Source organism: Apodemus sylvaticus, chromosome 3 (genome assembly GCF_947179515.1).
Source record: "Apodemus sylvaticus chromosome 3, mApoSyl1.1, whole genome shotgun sequence".
Lineage (NCBI taxonomy): Eukaryota > Metazoa > Chordata > Mammalia > Rodentia > Muridae > Apodemus > Apodemus sylvaticus.
Window position 1 is genome coordinate 133430847 of NC_067474.1, and position 20887 is coordinate 133451733.

Below are 20887 nucleotides of genomic sequence, written 5' to 3' on the forward strand. Positions count from 1 at the left end.
CTTTGCTAAGCAAGTCTCATCTGATTCTTACCAGAGGCCTTCAGATGCTTTGGGGGAGACACAAATACAGAGATGCATTTAAGCCCAAGTCAGTAGATGGTCCTGTCCATAGCTCTGCTGCTCCCCGTGTCTGTCCTCTTACTGAGCACATAGGCGTGCTGGGACACTGTCCACTCTCACAGTTTAATGAGCTGAGTGTGGCACAGTGATCAACACTGGAGACACAGGGCCGCATAAAACAAAGCCTCTGTTTATTTTTGGGGCAGCAGACAATGTCTAGATAAATGCATTTTTGTAGGAAATATAACGAGGGAAAAGAGACTGGAGGATGGCTGCCATCAGGAAAGTGGCTGAGAGAAGGGTTTTTTTCTTGAATGAAAGACAGCTGGTAGAGCTGGGGAGTGAGTGCAGATGCTGCTGAGAGAGGTGCAGGGGGAGGGACTTCAGGTAGGCGCTTGTTCCCGACATTTAGGGGACGGGTCTTGCTAAGAGACTAAAGATAGAGTTGTATTTAAGCCCAAAGCTGGCTTGTTTCAGATGGCCACTCTTGTCAGGAATGGATGTGTGTGTGTGTGTGTGTGTGTGTGTGTGTGTGTGTATTTCAGTAGTCCCTTGCACTTGTTTTCCTAGTGAGCACATAAGGGAAAACTCAGAGGCATCCATAGGTCTGACACACATAGACTTTAGAGTCTCTGACCTGATGGCGACATCTCAGGGCTCTGCACCCATGCTATCTCCGCAGTCAGCCATGGTGGAAGGGGCCTTCCTCTGAAGCCAGTGTGGTTCCCCTGTAGTCTGGATGTAGTGTTTCCTGACTCAGCAGATCCATGCGCCATCACTGATCTGCCACTTTGTAGTGTTTTCAGGCTTCCTCAATTCCACCACTGGATGAGCCATGATCCTCACACCATAAAAAGCTACATTTCCTTCACCAGGAAGCGCCCTACCTAGGACTCTCTGCCTCAAAGCTGTGTCTTCCTCTCTAGACACAGACATCCACTGGAGGCTGATAATTCCACAAGCTGCCTAAGCCCCAAACTAGACTCACTGCATCTCACCCAGATTCCATGCTTGTGTAGCTCAGCTCAGCGATTGGCACCACCATCCACACCCACGCTCCAGTAAACCCCTTCTTATTCTCAGAATTCATCGCTGACTCCTCTCTTTCCCAGTACTCTTTAATCGTAGATCTAGAAATCTCTAATACCTGATTTTCATGTCACTAATCTCTGTCTTAATTCCTATTCTCATCTATCCTTCATAATGGCATCTTCCCCTTCCCCACAATATACCCGTCACATTGTTGCCAGGGTGACTGATCCCAGATATTCAATATCTCATTTATTCTCTCCTCCGTTATTACAAGGTCCACCCTCTTTAGCCTGTTTTGCAAGGCTTGACAGTCCCTCCTTGCTCTTCCCTTGCCTACCTTTCCTGTCCTGTCTTTTGTCTTGCTTAGCTCTTATGTCATAGCATTACATGTGTTGACCCTCGGCATAGCATACCTTTAGCGTGTCTCTGGAGGTAGCATCCAATATCTGAGTCTTACCTAGCACAGGACGCCTGTAACCTTGCAAATCGAATCAGATGCCTACGATAAGAAAGGGAGAGGGTGCATATTCTTGCCCTTTAGTTTGTCAGTTCTTCATCCCTGTGGCCTGTGGCTTCAGTTACCATCAGAGCACTCTATGAACAAGATGAGGTAAGGAGGGAGAAGTCCCAAGCCGATTGATCATCCTGATAATCAGGAAATGCTGCTCTCTATGTCTCAAGGGTGTTTGCATTTTAATGGCAGATATTTTTTTAAAACTATTTTTAGTTCTTAAAAAATCCAGTGTTGGAGACTGGAGAGCTGGCTCAGAGGTTAAGAGCACTGCTTGCTCTTCCAAACGTCCTGAGTTCAAATCCCAGCAACCACATGGTGGCTCACAACCATCTGTAATGAGACCTGCTGTCCTCTTCTGGGGCCTTTGAAGACAGCTATAGTGTACTCACATATAATAAATAAATCTTTAAAAAAAAATCCAGTGTCAATGTTCAGTTGATTTGTATGCTACATTTACATTTAATGTAATTGCTGTTTTAATTAGGTTTGTATTTATCATTTCACTGCTTGTTTGGTATTTGTCTTAAGCTTTCTTCAATTTTAAAGTTAATTTTCATGGGTGTGTATACATTGTACATGGTACTGGGTTACATAACTTTTCCATACATGTGTATAATTAAGCTTTCTTTTGTAAGTTTCTTTGGTCATGATTTTTTCAAAGCAATAGAAAAATAACTAAGACTACTGCTGTGCTGCTTTTGTTACATGGTTCTGTGGTAGGACTTGAAATCAGATATGGTGACACCTGATTGTTTTTCCTAGGAATGGTTTGGCTATGTGGGGGCTTATGAGCTCCCATATGAACCTTAAGGATGTGTCTTTCTCTTTTTGTAAAGAACAGCACGACAATTCTGAACAGTATTGCACTGAGTCCACACACTGTTTTTGGAAGCACAGCCATTAATTTCCCTGGTCCTTTATTGTGGGAGGGCTTTCTATCATCTGGCATCTTCTTCAAGGTTTCCTTAGGATGCTTCTCACTTTCTAGCTTAGGTTCTTTATTATGCACACACACACACACACACACACACACAGACACACACAAACAGACACACAGATACACACATGTACACACACTGGCTTTCTTTGTAGTTAACCAAGATCTTTGAATTTTTTATTAAATTTTTAATAATGTACATAGTTTATAATATTTTGAATTGTATTGTTTCTGGTTTTTATTGTTGTTTTGATTCTTTCTCTAGAGCAGGTGTTGGTAAACTTTACATTTTTAAAGAGCTTCTAAACTACCATTTATGAAATGCGCTGGAGAGATGGACCTGGGCTCAGATCCCAGCACCCACATGGTGACTCACAACCACGTGGAACTCTAGCTCCAGGGGATCTAATGTTGTCTTCTGATCTCCATGGGCACCAGATACACATGTGGTACACATACATACATGCAGACAAAATTTTTATACACACTAATATAAATAAATTAAAAAGAAAACCATTCCATTTTTTTAAAATTTCAGTTATGTGACAAGGATATGGTTTGAGAAATTTTGTCATTGCGTGACATTTACAAGGTATATTTATACAAACCTTGAGGGTACACAGATCAAATTCTTGAAGCAGCCTTATGACTTAATTGAAGCATGTTATAACCATGAGATGTGTGAGGCTCCTGCCGACATAACACTGTATGCCCTATGCAGTGTGCCCTGTGCCATGGTGTGCCCTATGCTACAGTGTGCTGTTATTTTTGTTGTTTTAAATAGTCAGTCTTTGCTCACACACCAACTCTATGTTTTCCGTCCTCCCTTTCAGCTCTGTTCCACAGAGGACCATTTCCTCCAGACTGAAGAAATTCTTTGGAGCATCTTTTACTATGGGTCATTGGTAATCAATGACCTGCTGTCGTTTGAGAGAAAACAACATTTGTTTCCAAAGCACTCTTTCACTGAGCTCTAGGTTGGTGGTTGGATCCTTCCTTGATGTCCACTCTTCATCTTTCCTCCCTTCCCTTCCCTTCCCTTCCCTTCCCTTCCCTTCCCTTCCCTTCCCTTCCCTTCCCTTTCCTTCCCTCCCCTCCACTTCCCTCTCCTCCCCTCCCCTCCCCTTGTCTTATTTTTCTTCTCTCCTCTCCCTCTCCCACATGAAATGTGTTACTCAGTCACCTTCTGTTTTCTGTGGAAGATTTCAGCCTGTCTCATTATTGAACATTTGGAGAAACGTATCCTCCTGTCTTAGGCCAGTTTCAGAACAATACTTGTTTTGTTTCTTCTGTTTTGCTTTCAGCCATTTTACTTTGTATAATATTTCCTTTATATGTATTTTTCCTTCCATATTCATCTTTCTGGGTATTCTCCGGGCTTCATTTCTCTGTTCTGTAGGTGAGTTTGTCTCCTCCGCTTGGGAACACTATAGCTGTTATCCTTTAGTCATTGACATATCCTTTATTCCTTGTATTGTTCACCTACAGTCTGTGAAAACATGTGACTCTGACTTATCAATGAACCATCCACAGATAGCTCTTTTCTTGCTGGTGCAGGGGGTCAGGATTATAGCCATGTCTCTCAAGTTTGGGGATGCCCACCAAGCTTTTTGAGCTCTTCAACTAAAGCTAGTTTGGGTATGGTCCCCCACATGGAGGCCGACCTTGACATTTGATGTTAGTTACACACAAATGTTGAATTCTTAAACACTCAATTCTTTCCATGACATCTTTCCCACGACTGTTTCATAAGCTGTGTGGCCCATAAATTATAAGACATTACTTTCTGGGTAGCTCCCCCATTCTTTTTTCATTTTCTACATTTTGAAATGTGGAGTTCATAATCTCACATCTTGGAATAAATTGGAATTGCACGATAGAAGAAAAAACATGCTGTTTCATATAAAATAGAAATTTGTGTTAAAGCTTTGCTCTCTGGTTCTGTGGACCCTGATATGTATTTGACTTCGCTTTTTGTGTTTGGTACATCTGCTGTGCAAATGGCAGCAGAGTTAGCATCTGGGGCTTCTCTTTTGTGGTTGATAGCTCTGATCTATCTTTGCAGCAGGAGAAGGATGCAGGACTTCCTCTGGAGAAACCGAAGCTCTCTTACTGAGTTTGTCCTTCTAGGATTCTCCAGTGACACACGGATAAATGGCATTCTGTTTGGCGTCTTTCTTCTCCTTTACCTCACCACCCTCCTAGGCAATGGGCTCATTATCACCTTGATACACCTGGATTCCCGCCTCCACACACCCATGTACTTTTTCCTTAGTGTCTTATCCATTCTGGATATGGGCTATGTCACCACCACAGTGCCACAAATGCTGATACATCTAGTCTGTGAGAAGAAGACCATCTCCTATGTTGGCTGTGTGGCTCAGATGTACATCTTCCTGATGCTGGGAATCACGGAGTCTTGGCTTTTTGCAATCATGGCTTATGATAGGTATGTGGCCATTTGCCATCCTCTCAGATACAAAGTCATCATGAGCCCTTTGCTGCGTGGGTCACTGGTGGCTTTCTGTGGGTTCTGGGGTATCACCTGTGCCCTGATCTATACTGTTTCTGCTATGATTCTTCCCTACTGCGGCCCCAATGAGATCAACCACTTCTTCTGTGAAGTGCCAGCTGTCCTGAAGTTGGCCTGTGCAGACACCTCTCTCAACGACCAGGTGGACTTCATCCTAGGCTTCATCCTTCTCTTGGTTCCGCTCTCCCTCATCATTGTTGTCTACATCAATATCTTTGCTGCTATCTTGAGGATCCGCTCAACTCAAGGGCGGATCAAGGCCTTCTCCACCTGTGTGTCCCACATCACTGTGGTCACCATGTTTTCTATCCCGTGTATGGTTATGTACATGAGGCCTGGCTCTGAGTCCTCCCCAGAAGAGGACAAGAAGCTGGCTCTCTTCTACAATGTCATCTCCGCCTTCCTCAACCCCATCATCTACAGCCTTCGTAATAAAGATGTGAAAAGGGCTTTTCTCAAGGTGGTGGGCAGCAGCAAAGGGTCAGGGTGAAGGCTGGGGTTGTGAGACTAGTAGCCTTCTGGAACAGTCTCCATGCAGCTTTCTTCAATGAGAAAGTCTTCCATATGATACTACATTACATCCAGTGAGCTGACTTGGTTCAACATCACTTAACTTATTGGAGACTTTATTGGGATGTCACCGTGTATTACATGTACTCTTTTGGCATATGATTTTATATGATCAAAGAACATGTGGGCATATGTTCATATATACATGTTCAAAAAACTCCATCTGGGTATAGAACTATTCCATCACCACAAAAGGTAACATTCTATTTAGTCCCCAACTCTAAGTTCTGATACGGATGCCATTGTTAATTTCCTCACCCTCCCCCATGACTTCCTCATTCTTTGAATGTTACATAAACAGAGGCAGTATGTGATGTTGGGGGGGAGGGTCTGAAAACCCCCTTTGACCCATCTAAAGCATTGTATATAACAGTAGTATGCTTCTATTTTTGCAGTAGTATATATTCCTTATTTTCCACAGTATAATTTGCCTACAATAGTGATAATTTCTATTCTTTGGCTATTCCATATAAAGTTTCTATGAATATTCATGTGAAGTTCTTTTTCTCTTTTTTAATAGTTTAATGACATTTGGTCATTTATTGTGAGAGGGGACAAGTGTGCATGTGGCAGTGGAAGGACAGCTATGGGAGTCAGGTCACTCGTCTACTATGTGGGACCTGAAGGTTGAACTCAGGTGGCCATAGCTGCACATGCTTTGTCTGCTGAGCCTCTCTCCCTGGCCCTCGCATGCAGACTTTTGGAGAAAAGTTTTTCTTTTCTTCTCTTCTCTTTTCTTTTCTTTTCTTTTCTTTTCTTTTCTTTTCTTCTCTTTTCTTTTCCTTTTCTTATCACCTCTGGAATAAACACACAGGATGTGATTGTCAGGGCATATGATATGTGTATAGTTCAGCTTATAATAATATTTTAATCCTCAGTTAGGTGCCATTTCACATATATCAGAGTGCACTTAAACAGATGCACTGGAAGGCTGTGGAGCACTGAGAATCCTTACACTTCTGGAAGGATGTAAGTCAGTATTGCTGCTTTTGAAAACAGTCTGCCAGTTCCTCAAATATCAACGTAGAGGGACACATGGTCCATCCATATTCCTCTCATAATACATACCTAACAGAAGTTAAAACATAACCATTATGCAAAAATGTACACACTTGTGGCTAGAGAAATGGCTCAGCTCACCGACTGTTCTTCCAGAGGCCCCTGATTGGATTCCCAGCATCCATGTGATAACTGCACACATGTGGCTCACAGAATGCATGCAGGCCAAACATGTAAAAATATATATTTTTTAAAATGTATATACTTAGAAATTAAGAGGTTTTTTTTGGAACCCAGGAGGTTGAGGACAGCTGCTCCATGGCTGTCATCATGTCACAATTGAATGGCACTGCAAATGATATGTATATCGTTTGGACTACCATGAGAAAAAGAGAAAGAAAGAAGGTTGGGAGGCCCATGAATATTCAAAGAAGGGAAAAAAAAAGATTGACCTGAAGGCTAAGCTCTACCGTAAACAGGTAAACAGCGTAAACAGCGCCACGCTGAGAAAATACAGAAGAAAAAGACTGTTGAGATGCACGAGAGGAGAAACACCAAGCAGAAGGATGGCACGCAGACTCCACAGGGAGCAATCCCTGCCTACCTGCTGGACAGAGAGGGCAGTACAGGGCAAAAGTGCTTTCCACCATGATTAAGCGGAAACGGAAAGAAAAGGCAGGAAAATGGGAGGTCCCTCTACCCAGAATTCATGCCCAAGGAGAAACAGAAGTATTGAAAGTTATTCGAGCAGGAAAAAGAAAAAAGAAGGCATGGAGGAGAATGGTTACTAAAGTTTGTCTGCTTTGTTGGTGATGGCTTTACAGGAAAACCACCTAAATATGAAAGGTTCATTAGGCCAATGGGTGTGCGTTTCAAAAAAGCCCACGTCACACACCCTGAGCTGAAAGCCACCTTTTGCCTTCCAATACTTAGTATGAAAAAGAGTCCATCACCCCCATTATATACAACCCTGGGTGTGAGCTCCAAAGGTACAGTGATTGAAGTGAATGTGAGTGCGTTGGGCCTCGAGACACAAGGAGGCAAGGTTAGTTGGGGAAAGTCTGCCCAAGTCACAAACAGTCCTGAAAATGATGGGTGCATAAATGTGGTCTTGCTGGTTTGACAGTGACATCATACAAGTCATTCCACTCAATACTGAAGACTGCTCACCGTCAGGAAAATACCATCGCTGGAATCTTCCTGAATCACCAAGCAGCCTTACCCCATGCGCAGTCATCAAGAAGTATTTATTAAACTGTGATGGAAAATAAAACACTGTCCAATTTAAAAAAATGTTTATACTTGTGGTCATAGCAACTTTATTCATTCCAATTAAAAAGAAAGATCATCAACTCAAAGTCTGTTAGGTGAATGTATAAATAAAATATGTTATTCCCACATAATAGGATATATTTTGCACTAAAAGTAAACAAATACAACGTATATAATATATACATTATATACTACATATACATATATGCTACAGTATTGATTTGTCTTGAAAAAATTAAAGAAGATTCTTGCAAAAATTCATGTAGTGCCGGGCAGTGGTGGTGCACACCTTTAATCCCAGCACTTGGGAGGCAGAGGCAGGTGGATTTCTGAGTTCGAGGACAGCTTGGTATACAGAGTGAGTTCCAAGACAGCCAGGACTATGCAGAGAAACCCTGTCTTGAAAAACAACAACAAAAAAACTAAACCAAACCAAACCAAATAACAATAACAGCAGCAGCAAATTCATGTAGCATGCCATCCCATCTATATGAAATATCCAGAATAATCAAGTTCTTAGGAAGATAAGGTAGATCCATATACTTGTTGGTCCTAGGGGTATGGTGGGCATGGAGGTGCAATTACTTTTACAAGTGTGGCATTTCTTTTGGGGCAATGAAAATGCTCTAAGACTATATCATGCTAATAGATAGGAAACTGAGCTGTATACATGAACTTCAGAACATGTGAATTATACCTAGATGAAGTTGTTTTCAAACAGAATGTGCCAGTGTGCTTTCTGGAAAGACTGTGCAATCTGGCACTCAGTTTGGATATATGAGCTCCCATTGTTCTGCAGGTTACCCTGAGGTAAGTGTAGTCAGTATTTTCTTACTTTAGTCAGTCTCATAGGCTAAGCAGCATGGCGGTGCCATTGTGTGCATCTGTACTCAATTAACAGCCCATGATGGTGAATTTATTTTATATGCCCATTTTCCTCTCATTCTACTCATTTTCTAAATCTTTGCTCAAAGTTCTACTTGGTACCTGAAATAAAATTTTAGACTATTTCTTTAAAAAAATTTATTTCGTTATGTATATACGTATGATGGGAGAGGGAGAGGAAGTCGGGAAGAGAGGTGTAATGTATGTGGCAGGATGTGAAGATACTTGAGACAGATCAGAGATCAGAAGAGGGCAGTGGATCCCCTGAAACTAGAGTTGCAGATGGTTGCAAGCCACTTAGTGTGGGTCCTCTGGAAGAGCAGCAAGCAATCTGAACTACAGAGACATCTTCAGACCTTCAATTGTGTTAAGAGGGTAATTTATATTTTTCTTTTTAATAATTAATTAATCAACTTTAAGCCCCAGCCTCAGTTTACCCTCCCTCCTCTCCTCCTAGTCTTTCTTATCTACCGTCCCTCCCCAACCACTCCTCCCTTTCTCTTCAGAAAAGGGAAGGCCTCCCATGGATGTCAACCCACCTTGGCATATCAAGTTGCAGTTAAGACTAGGTGCATCTTCTCCTCTTGAGCTGGACAAAGCATTCAGGCTAGGAGAAAGAGATCTAAAGATAGGCAAGAGTCTGAGATAGCCTTTGCTCCTGCTGTTAGGAGTCCCACATGAAGACCAAGCTGCAGAAGTGTTACCCATGTGCAGAGGGCCCAGGTCAGTCCCATGAGGCTCCCTGACTGGTGGTTGTCTTAGTTTAGGTTTCCATTGCTATGAAGAGACGCCATGACCAAGGCAACTTTTATAAAGGACAATATTTAATTGGGGCTGGCTTACAGGTTCTGAGGTTCAGTCCATTATCATCATGGCAGGAAGCACAGCAGCATCCAGGCAGGCATGGCGCCGGAGGATCTGAGAGTTCTACATCTTGTTCCGAAGGCAGATAGGAGAAGACTGGCAAAGCACTCCTCCCCCTCCCCCCAACAGTGATACACTTCTTCCAACAAGGGCACACCTATTTTTTTATTGGATATTTTCTTTATTTACATTTTAAATGTTATCCTCTTACCCAGTTTCTCCCCGGAAATCCACTTCCCATCCCATCCACTCTCCCCCTGCTTCTATGAGGGTGTTCCTCCACCAACCCACCCACTCCCACATCCCCACTCTTACATTTCACTACTCTGGGGAATTGAGCCTTTACAGGACCAAGGGCCTCTTCTCTCATTGATGTCTGACAAAACAAGGTCACATCTCCTAATAGTATCCTCCTTATGGGCCAAGCATTCAAACACATGAGTCTATGGGGGCCAAACCTATTCAAACCACTACAGTGATTCAGTCTCTTGGGGGCCTCTGTGGGCCTAGGTTAGTTGATTCTGTAGGTTTACTTGTGGTAACCTTGACCCCTTTGTCTCCTACAATCCTTCCCTACCCATCTTCTACAGGTGTCTCCAAGCTCCTCATAATGTTCGGCTGTGGGTCTCTGCATCTGTTTCCATCAGTTGCTGAGTGAAGCATTTCTGATGGCAGTTGCTAGGCTCCTGTCTGCAAGCGAATAGCATTAACAGTGTCAGGGGTGAGCTTCCTTTCATAGCATAGATCTCAAGCCGGGTCAGTCATTGGTTGGCTCCTCCCTCAATTTCCACTCCATCTTTACCCCTGCCCATCTTGTAGGCAGGACAAATTATAGGCCAAAGATTTTGTGTGTAGGTTGGTATCTCAGTCCCTCCATGGGAAGTCTTTCCCATTTACAGGAAATGACTGGTTCAGTTTTCATATCCCCCATTGCTAGAAGTCTTAGCTAATTAAGGTCGTCCTTAGAGATTCCAGGGAGTAACCATTGCCCTGGGTTTCCAGCTTGTCCCCAAGATGGCCCCACAGGATACTGATATATGCCTGTACCACAGGGTGTTGCTGTGGTTACATATTATAGAGGTGGTTTCAACTCCTTCCAATTCTTCCCTGTTGTGATTCCCATTATGGAAAGGTTGCTGTTGCTTTCCCTGTACTCCTAATACCCACTTTATGAGGTGTCCTAAGAATGGAATAACGGGCCTGAAGGTCATGGATAAGACACCTTTACTGTTCCTGATACATGATGGCAGCAATTATCTTACGAAAGATCAATTTATGCTCACAGCAGAACTCTGCAAGCCCATGTTTTACTTCATTCTAATGAGTGAGACCCGGGGCTGCCTGAAGAGCGCAGTGCTCCTCGGTTAAGAGTACTGGCTGCTCTTGGAGAGGACCTGAGCTTGGTAGTTCACAGCCATCCATAACTCCACTTCCAGGGGATGTAATGCCCTCGTCTGGCCCCTAAGGGTACCAGGCACACAAGTGGTATACAAACATTCAAAGCCCAAGAAATACTCATATACATAAAGTTAAATAAAAACAAATTTTAAAAAAGAATGAGACCCTCAAAAATATCAGTCAATAAATATTATATGATGCTGATTTTCTGAAGTGTTCATTTTTTTTAAAAGTTTATTTTATTTCACTTATCACTCACACACACACACACACACACACACACACACACACACACACGTGTATTGGTCAATTCTTTGTTGCACCAAGTGGGCTCTAGGGCTAGAGTCCAGGCCTCTGAGTGTCCGCTCAGGTGTTCCCCGTTTTCCCTTTATTCTTTCCAGCCACTCTCAGAGCCCTAGAGTGTCACAGCTCACTGATGCATGATGGGTCATTGCTCAACAATGAACATAAAAAAGTAAATCTAAGGGGCTGCAGAGATGGCTCAGTAGCTAAGAGCACTGTCTGTTCTTGTAGAGGACTTGGGCTTGATTCCCAACACCTACATGGTGACTCTCAACCATCTGTAACTCCGGTTTCAGTTGTCAGGTAGGCCCATTCAGGCACGAGTGCATAGCAGGGACTCCCTAATCTTCTGCCATCTTGGTGTGGCAGGATGTGGGGCCATGATATAAGAACCAGTGACTCAGTTTCTCTACCCAGCCTTTGTCTCCTAAAGGTTCCACAACCTTCCTAAACATTGTTTCCAGCAGGGGGCAAAGTGTTTAAAGACATAAGCCTATAAACCCCAGCACTTATTCTTGAGCCCTGCTCTGTCTGGCAGTTCTTGACCACCTCGAACCTTTCCTTCACAACCGCCTCAATGTTTGAGCACCCTTTTCTCCAACCTGGGAAAGTGTAAAGCGCTGTCTTTATGGAGTCTGGATCTCACACGTCTCATGGAAGAGTCCCTGGGAAGATGGTGACTGTAAGTTCACTTTACAGCTCCCCAGGCATTCAGCTTTACAGCTTCACTTTGGAGCCCCACTCCTTCCCACCAATTTAAGGAAGGCATTTTTGACGTCCTTGTTCCGTAGACTATAGATGACAGGGTTAAGGAAGGCCGTGGCAATGTTATAGAAGAGAGCCATTTTCTTGCCACTGTTTGATAAGGAGCCAGAGCCAGGACTCATGTACATGATGATGCAAGGGATGGCAAACATGGTGACCACAGTGATGTGGGAGGTGCAGGTGGAGAAGGCCTTGACTCTCCCCTGGGTCGAGCGGATCTTCATGATGGCAGTGAAGATGTTGACATAGACAATGGCAACAAGGGAGAGAGGGACTACGATGACATTGAAGCCCGTGATGAAGTCCACCATGTCATTGAGGGATGTATCTGCACAGGCCAACTTCAGAACAGCAGGGACCTCGCAGAAGTAGTGATCAATTTCATTAGGACCACAATAGGGCAGCCGCATAGCAAAGAAAGTATAGCACAGGCCACCCACCACACCATAGGTGGCACAGACACCCACCATTAGGAGACATGTGCCACGGCTCATGATGACCTTGTACCTTAGTGGGTGGCAGATAGCCACATACCTGTCCACAGACATGATGGAGAAAAGCCAGGACTCAGTGACCCCAAAGAGGAGGAAGATGTACATCTGGGCCACGCACCTTGTAAAAGAGATGGCTCTCTTCCTGCTGAGGATGTGTACCAGCATCTGGGGCACAGTGGTGGTGGTATAGCACACGTCCAGCATGGAGAGAACACCAATGAAAAAGTACATGGGCGTGTGGAGGCGCGAGTCCTGCTGGATGAGCGTGAGGAGGAGGCTGTTGCTCAGGAGGATCAGCAGGTAGAAGACCAAAAAGAAAGTGAAGAGCAGGGGGTTGGTCCCGGGGCTGGGGGCGAAGCCCAGTAAAATGAATTCTGTCACGGCGGTCTGGTTGAGTTCCTGCATTGAGATCTTTCCTGTTTGAAGAGATTTCAGGCACATGATTCTCAAAGTGTTTCAGGAGTGTGCAGGGTGTTTGGCAGCCCATTGTGCATTTACACTGAGAGCCTCACGAGGCGTCAGATTGGCAAGTGGGCTACTGAGAAGTAGTTCTCATTTGGTACCGAGATTTGGCCAGGTCTTTACTGGTACAAGTGTCAGGGGCAGTCCAGGGTAGCCACATAATGTGCTTTCCATTCTGGCCTGTACCCAGGATCTAGTCACTTCTCCTCCCAACACAGCCCCGTGTCCCTCTGCTACTCTCCCCACTTTTTATTTCATCTCGGAACTATGGAAGTTGCTAGGTCTTACATGGATGAAGAGTAGGATCAGGATTGGGACTTCCCGTGATTCGAGTTAAAGGTGTTCAGTTTTGTTATTAAAAGTCACTGTTAGGATTTAAAAGGGGTGTGTGTGTGTGGCACATGGAGGTACCCACAGAAACCAGAGGAAGGCAGCATATTCCTTGGCGCTAACATTGCAGGGAGCTGGGAGTCAGCCCATATGGGTGCTGGGAACCAAACTTGTGTCCTCTGCAAAAGCTATGCCTGGCTTTTTAATGTAAGGTGTGGAGCTTGGGGGTCATCCCACCTGTAAGCATATAACCAGCAGAGCCCTCCCATAACTCCTCCATACCCCGTTTCACCTGGCACCATGTGACGCCCTGGCTTCCTAGATTCTTTTCAACTTCTTGCTTTGTGAACCATCACAGAGACATTTAGCAGTTTCTCCAGAAAACATCTGGACTTTATTTTAAAATTTTAAACCAAGAAGCATTGTGCCTCATGGTGAGATTGCATAACAAAGGCCATTTAGTGGGAGCCTGCAGGACAAATATAAGCTACAGTTTATCTGTAATGTCCTTTTTTTCTTTTTCTTTTGTGTTTTTGCTTTTAAATTAGCCTTTATCATTTTAAAACAGTTCCGCTCATGCACACAGAACTGGACCTTTAGGATCACAGATTCAACCTGAGCCTGTTCAGCCCTTGTTTCTATATTTAGAAGTGGCCTAGAGATGAGAGCAGCTCCCTGGCTCTTGCTCTGCTCCTGAATAGAGCGGGAACTTCTTACTCTTGACTACCCCCCCCCCCCCTTTTTTTAATAGACTGGGTTTATATATTTACATCACCTGCTTAGCCCCTATAGCATATGGATTTATGGTCCTTGTCCTAGTGATGTGCTCGAATTATGTGCTGCTGTGACCACTGTTAAATGATCTTCAGAAATTTTTATTTTGTTTACTTTTGTTGGTTTGAAACAGAGTCTCTGTGTCTCCCTGGCTGTCCAGGAACTCACTCTGTAGACTAGGCTGGCTTTGAACTCAGAGATCTGCTTGCTGTGCTGGGATGAATGGTTGTGCCACCATACCCAGCCTATCTTCAGAAAATTTGTGCCCCCTCAAAGGTGGGCAAGTGGGGGGATAATCAGATGGCTAGGGACTATCAGCCTGGAGAAGACTGGTGCCAGCTGGGTTCCGTTGGCTCTTTGGTGACCATCTGCAGAGCTGTATGAACATCTAACACTCTGTTTATACCTCAGGTTGGAGCTGGGGAGTGGGGCCAAGAGCCACAGGAGACCAAGTGTCAGCTCGCACTAGGTGCCCTGTGTGAACTGGTGAAGTGCTCTTTAAGATGCCACTTAAGGGTGAAACAGAGCTGGGTGGTGGTGGCGCACGCCTTTAATCCCAGCACTTGGGAGGCAGAGGCAGGTGGATTTCTGAGTTTGAGGCAAGCCTGGTCTACAGAGTGAGTTCCAGGACAGCCAGGGCTACACAGAAGACCCTGTCTCGAAACAAACAAACAAACAAACAAACAAACAAACAAACAAACAAAGGGTGAAACAGGCACAGAGGTATGGGAAGGAGGGGACTCTCACTCTTAGACTGGCTCCATCCCGACAACACAACTGGGAATTCCCACTGGTGGGGCGGGGGCGGGATTTGCTGTGAGGCTTGATTGAAGTCTTTCAATTTCCGAGTTATACATTGCCAATTCTTGTAAAGCTCTTGAACATTTTTGTCCAGGGCAAACTTATGAGCTCTGAAGCCATCCCACCTCCCCTCCCCCAGATAAGCATGGCCCATGTATCCCCTCTACTACTTACTGTCATTTACACTCATTGAAGCTGGATTTGATAGCCACTAATGCAAGTTCTTCATTTTACCAAAGCGCAGAGGGGAGGAGTAATTGGCTATGCATGAAGCCAGGGAGTATGGTGAGCACTAAAGGACTGTCCTCCAGCCCAGAAAGGAAGGATGCAAGTGGCAGGTCTAGGGCACCTTGCTCCCACCATGTGGTGGATTGGCCTCTATTATTGCTTTCTTTGCTGGTTTGCCCTGTGTCTTACAGTCAGTTGGTTGGCCTCTCTGAACTTCACATCTAGGTTTGTTGATGATTGGCTGTCAATGAAAAATCAGGTGAATTGTGTGGCTGCAAAGTCTTGGTGGAGGGTGACTCTCTAGGCTATAAGTCTTGGTGGAGGGCGACACTCTAGGCTGCAAAGTCTTGGTGGAGGGCGACACTCTAGGCCAGAGCTGACTAGTGCTCAGGTCTAGGCTATTAGCTTTGGTCCCTTGTCAGGATGAATGGAAATCAGAGGATTGTTTGTATTCTTACTGTGAACCTCCGTATTTTTTCTAGCTCCTCTACTGTAGTGTAGGCTGGGGTGAGACACTTAAGGCTGCTGACTTTGCCATTTCTAGCTCTTATTCTCAGTCAGTCATTGACTCTTATCTACAGAGAGAATGCTGACTTTCATAATATCTGTTTTCTCTCCTTTTCTCTGTCATCAGCCCTTTCCCGTCTGTTTCTCTGTTCTCTGTCTCTCTCTGTCTCTCGGTCTGTCTGTCTGTCTGTCTGTCTCTCTCTCTCTCTCTCTCTCTCTCTCTCTCTCTCTCTCACACACACACACACACACACACACACACACACGCTTCTTCCATATCAGCACAGACCTTTAAGGGTAAGAATAATCTAGAGGCTGGAAAAGCAGAGAGAAGACAAAAAACCAAACTGGCAAGGTACCAAAAGGCAGACAGATACCCAGGTAGAGAAGGACACAGAGCCAGAGGCTGTGTGCTATGGCGTGAGTGCGAGTGAAGAAAACACTGTGCACAGAAGTGGGGAGGGAGGCTGGGGCCTCAGAAGGAGGGAGGAGGCTCTTCCTCTGTTTCCAAAGGGGCAGAGGCTGGAGAGTTGAGAGCTAAGTGGTTATGCCAGGGGTTAAGAGATCTTGCTGTGCTTCCAGAGGACCTAAGTTCAGTTCCCAGAACTCATTTTAGGCATCGCACAACTTCTTCCTCTAATTCCAGCTCCAGGGGATCTGATACCCTCTTCTGGCTTCCATGGGTACCCAGCACAGATGACAGATGATGCACGCACACACACACACACACACACACACACACACACACACACACACACACACACACACATACACACACACACACACATACACACACACACACACACTTCAAAAAAGAAAAAAAACAGGCATTTTTAAAAAGAGGGACAAATGCTAAAGGAGGCATAGCGACACTGAAACTTTACAAGAGACCAACAGGATGGACCAAAGGACACACAAACCAAAGGAGAGAGGGAGAAGGATGGAGAAGGAGGAAAGAATGCCAAAGTTCTGAGTAGGCAGGGTATGAGGACAGTGAGACCACACAGTGTCGGGAAGGGAGACTCAGAGACAATGAGCTGAGAATTATGGATGGATATTTATAAGATGAAAGTCAAGGCAGAGACCAGGGAAAGAGATGTCTCTTGGAATGTAGAAAGAGGGCGAAGAGGAGGAAAAAATGAGGGTAGGCGGAAGAATATAGGAGCAGACAGGCTGGGGACTATGGGCATGGGAGGGCTGGGCCGAGACATAAACACAGAGGAGGATGCAGGAGACCAGGAGGAGACTCACAAGGTGAAGCCTTGTCAATCAGAGAGGATGCTGGAAGAAGAGAGATGGCTGGGGGTTAAGAGGGAGAGAACTACAGCAAAGCTAGAGACAGCAAGAGCCCAGGATAGACGTTAAGAGAGAAAGAAAGGCAGAAAGAGTAGACTCAAGACCCAGGCAGAGAGCCTCAGTGGGCAGGAGGGAGAGATGGGTGCACAGGCATAGCAAACAGAAGCAGGTGGCAGGGAACAATGATCATGAGTGAACACTAGTAAGCAGGAGGACACAGCCCAGGGACAGAGAGGGCAACAGGCAGACTCAGGGAAGAGGAGGTAAAGACAGCTGGCCACATACACTCACAGATAGGAAAAGGGTCAGAGTTAGATGCACACGGCCAGCTGGCCAACAGAAACTGTCATTCTGGGCTCCTACCTGGGGCTCTCGGCTAGGGAGGTGGAGATGGAGCAGTTGCCAACTCTCCAGGACTGAGAACACACCCGTACTGAGCGTATAGTCCTGCAGAAAAGGGGGTGTGGGTAGTGCTGCCTCAGACTCTGGAGGCTACTCCTGAGTGGCACCTGACCCCAGGGATCCAGACAGGACAGTTCCAGCAGCCATCTCTGGAGAGGCACTGGGCTATGATGTATCTCACTCCCCAGGGATACCCAGGCTGCTCCTTCTTCTTGGTTCTAAAATGGGTTGAGACTCAGCTGGGGCAGGCTGGGTGCATTGATGCTAGGCTCAGACAAGACCCTATGCCAGGGCTTACTCAGTGGCTCCTCCTTCAGGAAAAAAAAAACATGAGGTATTCTGGGAGCTCTGGCTACACAAGAGGCCATAGAATTGCTCTCTCTCCTTGACAGGATATGTCTCCAGGATATTTTCAACCCATTATGATAGTAGGCAAAGTGTCTAGAGTCCTGGAGCTATCCTGGTCTACAGACATATTGTAGATTAAACAGTCAAGGTTATGGGTTCAAAAGTAGGGACCATGCAAAGCAAACATTACTAGTATACAAATGGTTAATTATTATCATCCATGATCAGCTACAGTTCATCAAACACATAGTTACCTAGAAAGTGATTACATTTAGATTGGACTTAGGGTGGAACCTTGGATGTGGTATATGGTAACCTTTATCTCATAAAGCAGGAAGTCAGTGAGGGTCTTAAAGCACCCAGTGGCCTCTCAGCTCTCAGCTCTTTGTATCCTGGCATTTCAGGCCACTTGGTGAAAAACCTTTATCTTCTCTGTGGAAGCACAAAGGAGAAGATGGGGCTAGAAACTAAGGCGCAGATTGAAGTCAGATACTAGGAAGACTTTTCATCTTGGACCTGGGTCAGAGTGAACCAGTAGGGAAGGCCTAGGAATGCTCACCTAAGGTCTTCTGACAAAGCAGGGGAACAAGCCTGTTCTTGCTTGGTAGCAATAAAATTGGCAAACTCACAGCTGAGAATCAGAGACATTGAAGGCTTGTGGCATACCATGTCCCCCCAAAAGAAATAGTTCGGATAGGAAGCTATTAAGAAGACACCTTAATAGTTTATGCTCTAAGATCAAGAATTGACAAATGGGACCTCATAAAATTACAGTTTCTGTAAGGCAAAGGACACTGTCAATAGGACAAAACAGCAACCAACAAATTGGAAAAAAGATCTTTACCAAACCTACATCCAACAGAGGGCTAATATCCAAGATATACAAAGAACTCAAGAAGTTAGACTCCAGAGAGCCAAATAACCCTATTAAAATGGGGTACAGAGCTAAACAAAGAACTTTCACCTGAGGAATATCGAATGGCTGAGAAGTACCTAAAGAAATGTTCAACATCCTTAGTCATCAGGGAAATGCAAATCAAAACAACCCCGAGATTTCACCTCACACCAGTCAGAATGACTAAGATCAAAAACTCAGGAGCCAGCAGGTGCTGGTGAGGATGTGGAGAAAGAGGAACACTCCTCCACTGCTGGTGGGATTGCAAGCTGGTACTTTGGAAATCAGTCTGGCGGTTCCTCAGAAAACTGGTCATGATACTACTGGAGGACACCGTTATACCACTCCTGGGCATATACCCAGAGGATTCCCCAGCATGTAATAAGGACACATACTCCACTATGTTCATAGCAGCCCTATTTATAATAGCCAGAAGCTGGAAAGAACCCAGATGTCACTCAACATAGGAAAGGATACAGAAAATGTGGTATATTTACACTATGGAATACTACTCAGCTATTAAAAACAACGAATTCATGAAATTCTTAGGCAAATGGTTGGAACTGGAAAATATCATCCTGAGTGAGGTAGCCCAATCACAAAAGAACACACATGGTATGCACTCACTGATAAGTGGATATTAGCCCAGAAGCTCAGAATACCCAAGAAACAATTCACATATCAAATGATGTCCAAGAAGAAGGAAGGAGAGGCCCCTGGTCATAGAAAGGCTCAATGCATCAGGGGAATGGGGAATACCAGGACCGTGAAGCGGAAGGAGATTGATTGGGGAACGGGGGTGGGGATGGGGTGTGTGTGGGGGGTGGGGTGTGTGGGGGGGTGTGGGTGTGGAAGAGGGTTTATGGGACTTTCAGGGAGGATCCAGGAAAGGGAAACTCATTTGAAATGTAAATAAAGAATAACATAAAAAAAAAGAAGATACCTTAAAATTGTGATAAATATACTAAAGTGTAAACTCCTTCACCGTTCATGGTTTCTGTCAGGGTTGCAGGTAGGAAAGAACTCTGTTTTCTTTATGGGGCTGGACACTGGGAATTTGATCATGCTTCAGTTGAGTGTATGGTAACACAAATTGAACTTAGTGGGTTTTTTTTTTTTTTTTTTTTTTTTTTTTTTTTTTTGGTGGTGGTGATGTGACACAGGGGTGGGAGGGTGGACCTGGGAAAAGAGTGTGATTGGGACATTGTATAAAATTCCCAAAGAAGTAATAGAAATATTATGTTGTGGAAAAAAAACTTTACTAAAATTAAGTTTTTAATGGGGGAAAAAGAAATGGCAGACTCCATCCTTCTGACCATGACAGACTCATTGGCTCCCAGAAGCCCAGGGACCCTCTGTAAGGACCAGGGTTACAGCTGGAACATGGCCTAATAAGTCATTCCAAGAGCAAGGCTGGGGATTCAGCTAGACATCTAAAAGCATATATAGGCTCTGGGGAGCTGCTGAATTGAGCTGAGCCCAGAGGCCTAAGATCTAGGGCAGGACCTCCTTAAGCTGGTCTGTCTGCCTGTGTCCTGGGAGAGACGGAGTGGTGGGAACCCAGTGCTGGGAACCACAAGTCCTGCTGTACCTCTCTCTCTCTCTCTCTCTCTCTCTCTCTCTCTCTCTCTCTCTGTTTCTCTCTCTCCGGTCTCTCTCTCTCTCCTCTCTCTCCTCCCTCTCTCTGTTTCTCTCTCTCTCCTCTCTCTGTTTCTCTCTCTCTCTCCTCTCTCTCTGTTTCTCTCTCCTCTCTCTCTCTTCTCCCTCTCTCTGTTTCTCTCTCTGTTTCTCTCTCTGTTTCTCTCTCTGTTTCTCTCTCTCTCTCTCTCTCTCTCTCTCTCTCTGTTTCTGTCTCTCTCCATCTTTTTCTCTCTCCTTTACTGAAGGGAGCTTAGAAATTTGGTGGTGTCTAACTCTGGCTCTGTATAACTGGGGCTTCCTGTGATGTCCTTAGGGTAGGAAACCTTTCGGCAGCCCCACCACCACTGTGAAATCTCTCACTCCAGGCGTCTTCCCATGCTTCAAGAGAACTGTTTATTTCCCAGCACTTTACTGGTCCAGTATGGACTCCTTTCTCCTTGTCCAAGCATCCCCCAAGCAGGCAGGAGACTCTAGGTCCCCTTCCTTCTCAGCAGCAGGGCCTAAAGTCCACATAAAGCTTCACGGGCCATCACTGTCCACACAGGTGCCTCGGCCATCTTTCTATCACACCCCCTCA

The 20887-nt window shown here is 45.0% G+C and overlaps 2 protein-coding genes and 1 pseudogene across 2 annotated transcripts; 2 read left to right on the forward strand and 1 right to left on the reverse strand.

The window, feature by feature from the left end:
* Positions 1-4618: 4618 nt before the first annotated feature.
* On the forward strand, positions 4619-5566 carry LOC127680061 (olfactory receptor 2A12-like). Its single transcript, XM_052175641.1, has one exon. It carries the CDS (start codon positions 4619-4621, stop codon positions 5564-5566), a length of 948 nt encoding a protein of 315 aa, XP_052031601.1.
* A 1297-nt stretch (positions 5567-6863) lies between these two features.
* LOC127680354 (ribosome biogenesis protein NSA2 homolog) lies at positions 6864-7768 on the forward strand (annotated as a pseudogene).
* A 4324-nt stretch (positions 7769-12092) lies between these two features.
* LOC127680062 (olfactory receptor 2D2-like) lies at positions 12093-13031 on the reverse strand. Its single transcript, XM_052175642.1, has one exon. The coding sequence runs from the start codon at positions 13029-13031 to the stop codon at positions 12093-12095; it is 939 nt and encodes a 312-aa protein (XP_052031602.1).
* Between the last annotated feature and the right edge of the window lie 7856 nt (positions 13032-20887).